The 8,481-nt window shown below is 36.9% G+C and overlaps 1 protein-coding gene across 2 annotated transcripts in view; it reads left to right on the forward strand.

Moving 5' to 3' along the window:
* ppfia2 (PTPRF interacting protein alpha 2) overlaps positions 1 to 8,481 on the forward strand; it is a 194,925-nt gene that overhangs the window by 148,841 nt on the left and 37,603 nt on the right. For both annotated transcript variants that reach the window (XM_016572856.1, XM_016572855.1), the window contains 3 exons: positions 766 to 930; positions 2,206 to 2,280; positions 6,412 to 6,519. In XM_016572856.1, the coding sequence (XP_016428342.1) occupies positions 766 to 930; positions 2,206 to 2,280; positions 6,412 to 6,519 (348 nt within the window). The remainder of the gene's footprint in view (positions 1 to 765; positions 931 to 2,205; positions 2,281 to 6,411; positions 6,520 to 8,481) is intronic.

Consider the following 8,481-nt stretch of genomic DNA (forward strand, 5'->3'; position numbering starts at 1 on the left):
ATCGACGGATTGTACAGGTTCGAGTAGCAACGGGCTTCTTCACACAGCATGCGCAGTAGCCTAAGTACAAAAATGGGAGGCATGCGGATGTCCGCGCGGAGCCTCCGCGCACACTCTCCGATGACGATTTTTACGTCACGCATACCATAGCGGACCCTAGCGAACTCGCGGACGCGGAAAGTATAACAGGCTTGAGACATTTCATTTCAGTTTTAGATTAACTACAAAATTTAGATTTCGTTTAAGTTTTAGTTTCAGCTTTTAATTGTAGTTTTGGAATTAATATTAGATTTATATTTAGCTGTAGTTTTTTGTATAGTAATAAATTAGTTTTAGATTATTCTCTGGTTTTCAACTTTGTCTTTAGATTTAGTTTTAGATTTAACTTTATTTTTTATTCAATTTTAGCTTTAGTTTTAGAATTGGTTTTATATTTAGTTGAAATTTTAATTTTGGCTTTAAATTTAGGTTCAGTATTAGATTAATTACTAAATTTTAAATTTTGGATGGATTCGTTTGGATGCTTTAGATTTAGGGTTTTTAGATTTAATTTCCATCTTCATTTGTTAATTTCAGCTTTTACTACTTACTTAATCCTCTTGGTCCCAAGTGAGACATAAGGCTGCATTTCAGCTTTAAACTAGTATTAATATTGGTTTTAGATTTAGTTTCAGTTTTACGTTTGGTTTAATTCTAATGTTCATAATAGTAACGGATGATTGTGATGATAAACATAATGAAATTAATTCTTTATATGTTCCACAGCTGCTATTGGAGCATTTGGAGTGTTTGGTTTCGAGGCATGAACGTTCCCTACGTATGACTGTGGTGAAACGACAAGCTCAGTCTCCTTCTGGGGTCTCCAGTGAGGTGGAGGTCCTCAAAGCCCTTAAGTCCCTCTTTGAGCACCACAAAGCACTGGATGAGAAGGTAAACCCTGAGATCAACAACTGATGAGATTCCTTTTGTTTTGTTTTTTTATTGTTGAATTCACAGTGCATTGCAAAGATAGAAATCTGCTAGTATAAATTCATATGTGACACATCAAATGTACCACAGACCTGCTGATGTTTAACCCATATAATGAATATAGACCGACTGATCAATCTTAGTAACCAAAATAATATTATATAACCGCTTCCTCGCCTGGTTTTTGGAACAGTGAGGTGGAAGTACATTTATTAAACACCGCGACCCACAGTCCCACCTCTCCTTTCCTTCATCCAGTGGCATTTTATTTATGGATTAAGCCCTTGTGTGGTGGTTCATTCAGCTGTAATCCATTCTGCGGCTTTCTGCAGACACTGTCATTTAAAAGGCGTTAGGTAACAGATAGCAGGAAATTGCTTATGATTTATGGGACCACAGTTTTAGTGACCACAGACTGTCCAGTGATGAAGGACCGAACCCACTGAAATGATTCCAGTGATCAAACAGGTCACCAGAGAGGGCGATTAAAAGACTTATAATCAGTTGTAAGACAAAGAAAAAAAAATACTTAAAATTTGTCATACAGTACCACAACATTTTTTTAAAAATAACTTGGTCACTCTTTATTTTAAGGTCCAGTTCTCGCCATTAACAAACCGACTTTTGCCTCAATAAACTCCTAATTTGCTGCTTATTAATAGTTAGTAAGGTAGTTTTAGGTATTGGGTAGGATTAGGGATGTAGAATATGGTCATGCAGAATGTGCTTTATGAGTACTAATAAACAGCCAATATGTTAATAATAGACAGGCTAATAAGCATCAAGTTAATAGTGAGAATTGGTCCCTAAACTAAAGTGTTACCAATAACTTTATGAAAATTAATATTTACATTTTTTTCCCCACTGTGGTCCTTGAAACTAAATTTAATTATTAAATATAAGACCATTTTTATAAATTAAATACAAATTTATACTGTTACCATTTCATTAATTGATCATATAATGCTTTAGCAAATACCACGTTGTACGTACGATATCATGCTTATAGGTCATTCATGATAAACAATTAAATATACTATTAAAACTACACTTGCCGTTTCTAAGAATTGTATTCCATTTTAATTCTACTTCCTTAAATTCTGCAATTCTGCATTGTTTGCAACCATCATTTAAATGCAATTCTAAATCAGGAAGAAAAAAAACATTCTCAGATCAGTTCAGAGTAGAGCACAGCTATGATGAACAGTGAGTGATGGCATTTTGTGTTTCGTTCAGGTACGAGAGAGATTGCGGGTGTCACTAGAGAGGGTCTCTGCCTTGGAGGAGGAGTTGACCGCAGCCAATCAGGAGGTGAGGCACAAATGCTCTGATTTACGTAATTATACAGCAATCTGCACCCAAAAGGAGCTAAATATACTTAATAAACATGCTATATGTTTAATTGTTGCTATGGTGTGTTGTTTTTGCTTGACCTGATTAGTGTGAAATGCAACAGAGCAAATAGTACATTGTGTATTTTAGTGTTTATTCTAGTACTGGCAGTCCAGATGGTGCAGTTCTAGCTGAAAGAGCTTCAAACTTCTCAACAAGAGCCAAATACATTTTTCCTTTAAGAGATATGTAATTTTGAGATTGTGTGTACTACTTTTGACTGCACTGTGAGTAATGTCTCTGTTTCTGAATGAACACTCGTCTGATCTTTTCGGGTCAAGAGAGAGGTTTGCCTCAGATCAAAGAGCCAGACAGATGGAGAGGTGAGAAGAAGTTAAAGCAGTTATTTAAAACAAGACTTGACTCAGTCCTAAGATAGATAAATAGAGAGGTGGGTGGGGTATATCTGAAATAACATCTTAAACAAGTCATACTGTATATAAAAACATCTAAAGATGCAAAACCAACAGAAAACATACCGATGAGAAGATTATTAAATCTAAGCGCGTGCTTAAGATTATTTAAGGTTTCTGTTCTGTCTGTGTAAGCGGTGTCTGAAATGTAGAAATTAAAGGCTGCACATCTGAAACTACCTCTAAACAGTGAAAAAAAACAGGCAATCTATTAAAGGGATAGTTCACCCAAAAATGAAAATTCTGTCGTTTCAAACCCGTAAGACCTTCGTTCATCTTCGAAACACAAATGAAGATATTTTTGATGAAATCCGAGAGCTTTCTGACCCTGCATAGACAGTAATGCAACTGACACATTCAAGGCCCAGAAAGGTAGTAAGGACATCGTTAAAATAGTCCATGTGACATCAATGGTTCAACCGTAATTTTATATAGCTACGAGAATACTTAAAGGCTATCTTTGACATATTTTAGCGTTCTCAGTATTATGAGTGGTTCATTTCTGCATGTGTCTAACTGAACCATTTCTATTTCAAGTGTACGTTAATATCTCAGAGTTAGAGGGAGCAAAATGTTGTTTTACACGACACATTCAGGTGAGTAGCAAAGATGAATCAGGTTTCTGTGAAGTAGTTGTCTCCTGTTTGAAACAAACCAGCATTTGAGGCACAGCCGGGCTCGTACGCACTCGGCTTTGATGAGGCCAAATGAACGACATCAAAGCGGACATGCTCACTTTCATTGGGCCTCCACTTCTCATTTACCTTCATTTGCAAGTTGACTCAATATTCCGGCTCTTTGTGAAGTCAGAAGGTGCGGTATTGTTTGATCTTCAGGCCTCGAAAAATGGCAGACGATTCCCTTTCTGAGCCTTCAAAAGCGCGAAGCCCCTTAATTGCCGCCTCATTAAAGGAATGCGTGGAGAGCGGCGATAAACCAAACAAAGGGAAGCGGATGTCTTCCTTATATCCATCCATCTATCCTGCTTCCTCTGAGCTCACAGTGGACATAGCATCTCGACATGGGTGTGGAATAATCTCCCAATGCCCTTTATCCTGGAGAGAACACAACTTGTATGTGTGTGTGTGTGAGTGTGACAGGGCTCATCAGTCAGATAACCTGCTTTAGAGATGCTCCTTGAAGAATACTAGTTTATTTTATTAGGGAGCATATGCCAGTGGCCATGGTCAGCAACTTCTGCTGCTATATTTGTATGCGCAGCAGTTTTACATTTATTGGGCTGTGGCAGGTTTGTGCTGGTCCAGATATACAGCATTTCATAAATTACATTATAGTGTAAGATATAGTGGTGGTTATTGTAGTAAAAAAGTATATATGTTTTTATTTGAACCATTGGTATTCATTTGAGTACTGTGGTATTTATAAAACTACCATGGTATAACCATGAACATCAACAGTATATTGTAGTGGCATCAAATACTTTTTTGAATGAGATATTATTTTGGAATTGAATGCAAGAAGGTATGTTCTTTTAAATTATCATTATTATTATTATTATTATTATTATTTCTTTAAATTTTGATTATGTACAAACTTGGGCTGTTGATGTTAACATGTCAAAATGTAAGTTTTTTTTATGCTGTTAAAGGGATATTTCACCCAAAAATGAAAATTCTCTCGTCATTTACTCTCTCATGTCATCCCAGATGTATACACTGCAAAAAATGTGGCGTAGAATTTACTTTCAAACTATTTTCATTCAGAAATTGCTAGTAAATTTTGCAAACAATTACAAAGAAATGGCAAGTAACATATTGAATTAAACAAAATTTTGCAGTAGAAATGCTGAAATAGTATTTTCTTGTAAAATCCCAAACCTTTTTTAAGAGTAATTTTTACAGTTGTTGGGCCTTTCTTCACATGAACACAAATTAATTATTATTATTATTTTTTTTTTTTCATCTGTTCATGGCCCACTGATGGTTAGGTTTAGTTGTGGGGTTAAGGGTGGAACTTCATACTTACTGTTCTAAAAATCGTATATTTCCACATGAATTGGATTGTTTAAATTCATACAAAATTGCCACCTGGTAAAACCGTTATGTTTTCTAATGAGATCATGCTGATACGACACCAGTGGATGAATCCATGTGTTCTGAAATGAAACGAACAATAAGTGTGTGTGTGTGTAAGAAAAATATGTATATTTTAAACTTTTGTTGGTCACGTTTTATTTTAAGGTCCAATTCTCGCTATTAACAGACCATTAACTACGGCTTCTGCCTCAATAAACTCCTCATTTGCTGCTTATTAACAGTCAGTGAGGTATTTGTTAAGTTTAGGTATTGGGTAGGATTAGGGATGTAGAATATGGTCATACAGAATATGTGCTTTATAAGCACTAGTAGCAGCCAGTAACAGCCAATATGTTATTAATAGGCATGCTAATAAGCAACTAGTTAATAGTGAGAATTGGTCCCTACAGTAAAGTGTTATCCTCTTTTTAACTATTGACTCTGGCCAACTGTCCTACACATGCTCATGGACAAGTCAAATTTACACTTGATGTAATTGACACATTGTGAAGCTGTCGCTTGTCACTTTTCATGTGATCTTCACAGTGCGATTAAGTTGTGCTTTACAAAATTTTAAAAGTGCATACATTTACCACAACTTGCCTATAATTGATCACTTCAGAATGTTAACTCTGTCTCTGACATTTAATACTGCTAGTCTTGTGACAGCAATGTGAAGTGTCATGTGAAATCCCTATAGAAACACTTGATGACATGCCCTTAAATGCGTTATACCCCATAATAAAATTGTATTTGTTCAAAAAAGGCATAATTTAGTATGTCATAATCATTTTATACCTTCTCTCTCTCTAATAATCAAACAGGCTGTTTTATGCTGCTGCTGTGCCTTTAAGACTTCTTTGTGAAAATCCAGTATAGTTGGTGCTGGCAGCTGTAACAAATTGTTGAGGTGGGTTGTTAAATGATCAGTTAGAGCCGCCTGTTTCCAACGTTCCTGCTGCTCCTCAATAATTCCTGTCAGAACGAGAGCTACGGTACAGCGTGCCCTTGATACTGTACATTTGCATTTAAAAACTGATGGAAAAGGGACCGTGCTTGCTGTTGATGTGCTACATGTATGAAGCAAACCCTTCTAAGCTGTCTAAGTTTGATTTATGATGCAGTTTTTCTGTATGCTTGCAGTTTCAAGAGAATTATGTATGAACATCATACAAAAATGACTCTAGAAGATAATACACACAGAGTCTAGGAAAAATATGATTTGGTCTGCCCATCAAAACAGTATGGATATCCAATTTGAATATATATTTAAAAAAAACTCAAATACAAATAAAAAAAAGTTTGGATGACATTGGAAACGTTCGTTGCTTCCAGGTGATACAAATAAAGTATAAGACCTGCTTAGTCTTTATTTGCACAAGGCAATAAAATAGTACCAGTAATATTTGATGTTGCTTATGAATATCACTTTTTTAGGTTTTATTGGACCAGTAACATGTAAGTCAGGATGATATATGTTTCTATTATGTCTTTACTGTTTGGTATATTATTTGGCATAAAGTGTCCTATCAAACAACAACTGATTTCAGTATTGCTGGGTTTTATTTTACATTAAATCTCTCTATATTGCGCTTTTGCAGATTGTGGCCTTAAGAGAGCAGAATGCACACATTCAGAGGAAGGTGGCGTCAGGAGAAGGGGCTGAGGACTTGTTGGAGGGAACCGATGCTCAGAAAGTTCATGGCAAGGTGAGGGAACCAGGCTCTAAACTGCCTCAGAGTGGTTAATGATCTCTCAACAGTCAGATTTTGTTTTATGAATGCTAAAAGTACGCTAACATTCAGAAGTTTGGGTCGGTGAGATTTTTGTTACAATACAATTTAAAGTAGCTGTATTTTAGTATATTTAAAAATTTAATTTATTCCTGTGATTGCAAGGCTAATTTTACTGTCAATTTTGGTCAATGCTTGCTTGTTGAATAAAAGTATTAATTTCTTAGAAAACAAAATCTAGACAACCCCAAACTTTTAAATGGCACTGTACAGAACTGGTGACTAGAAGTGATTTATTTTGACGTACAATCAGCTTTTAGTCTAACAGGGAAAGAAAGAAACTACTGAAAATAGTTTTTGAACACAGATGTGTAAAATAAAATCAGTAAACCTCTATACAGTCTACACACATGACTCATCCTGTCAGACTGTGATTCTAAATCACATTTAATGTGCAGTTAAACCAGTCGCAGCAGAATCTTGCCTCACACTCCTGATGAAAAGATAACAGGATGAGAAGAGAGTCATCCTCCTCTCGCTGTCACCGGTGGGTGCTGTGTGCGGCATTAGATTGTGCTGGAATGGTGACAGTGATGGCAGGAACATGTGGCCTTGTAAAAGATTAAAGTTGGCACTTTGACAGTATATCTCAATTGGCCAAATTAATCTCCCATGATGCTCGATAGATTCAGTAGCAGTACTGACGATATCCAGGGCCTCTGGCACTGATGCATGGGTCCAACCGACCAACCAGAGGTCACTGGCTTTGCCTGTATGTAACAAACATATCTGACCCTGTCAAATAGACAAAAAAGACAGAAAAAGAAATAGAGAGACAGTGAGAGTGAGTCATTATCAGACCCTACAGCTGCTCCAGAATAAATCGTGGCTATTCTTTGTCTTGTCTTTCTCGTTTGTTTACGATCACAGAACCCTCTTCTGGTGAAGTCGTGTCGATCTCTCGTGGCTTCACAGCTTTGACGGAGTAAATTCTGTGTGCTCTGCAAATGATTTTATCACCCTTCTGTCTGGGTGTCTGCACCATAAATTAAACAGGATGTAAAGTCTAATTTTAGTGCAGCATAAGATGTGTCAAGATTTAGTGTGAATATGTGAGAAAAATCTTTATTTTAGGCATGGCAGAGGAAAGATCTGCTGAGCCTCTGTTTCACACTGAGAAAGCAATTAGACTGAACAGACACAAATGTGCATGCTGGGAATTCAACAGTCCAAATAAAGAGCACTGTGCTAGATGACAGTTTCAGTGAATGAATCGATGAAGTAGCTGAAAACATTAAAGGGTTAGTTCACCCAAAAATGAAAATTCTGTCATTAATTACTCACCCTCATGTTATTCCAAACCCGTAAGACCTTCGTTCATCTTTGGAACACAATTTAAGATATTTTTGATTAAATCTGAGGGCTCTCTGGCCCTCCCATAGACGGCAAGGTAACTACCACGTTCAAGGTCCAGAAAAATAACAAGTTGATCGACAAAGTAGTCCGTGTGACATCAGTGGTTCAACTGTAAAGTTACGAAGCTACGAGAATACTTTTTTGCGCAAAGAAAACAAAAATAACGACTTTATTCCACATTTTCGTCTCTACTGCGTGACTTGTGGACGCGCGTTCACGACAGTATTATGACGCGAGCGTGTGGTCAGCGCCAGCGCCGCCACACGCTCACGTCATGGTACTGTCGTGAACGCGCGTTGACCACTGATGTCACACGGACTACTTTGTCGATCATCTTGGTACTTTTCTGGACCTTGAACGTGGTAGTTACCTTGCTGTCTATGGGAGGGTCAGAGAGCCCTCATGTGTCATCAAAAATAACTTAAATTGTGTTCCGAAGATGAACGAAGGTCTTACGGGTTTCGAACAACACGAGGGTGAGTAATTAATGACAGAATTGTCATTTTTGGGTGAACTAACCCT

The sequence above is a fragment of the Sinocyclocheilus rhinocerous genome, unplaced genomic scaffold, assembly GCF_001515625.1.
Source record: "Sinocyclocheilus rhinocerous isolate Xijiao unplaced genomic scaffold, SAMN03320098_v1.1 scaffold412, whole genome shotgun sequence".
In the NCBI taxonomy this organism is placed as follows: Eukaryota; Metazoa; Chordata; class Actinopteri; order Cypriniformes; family Cyprinidae; genus Sinocyclocheilus; species Sinocyclocheilus rhinocerous.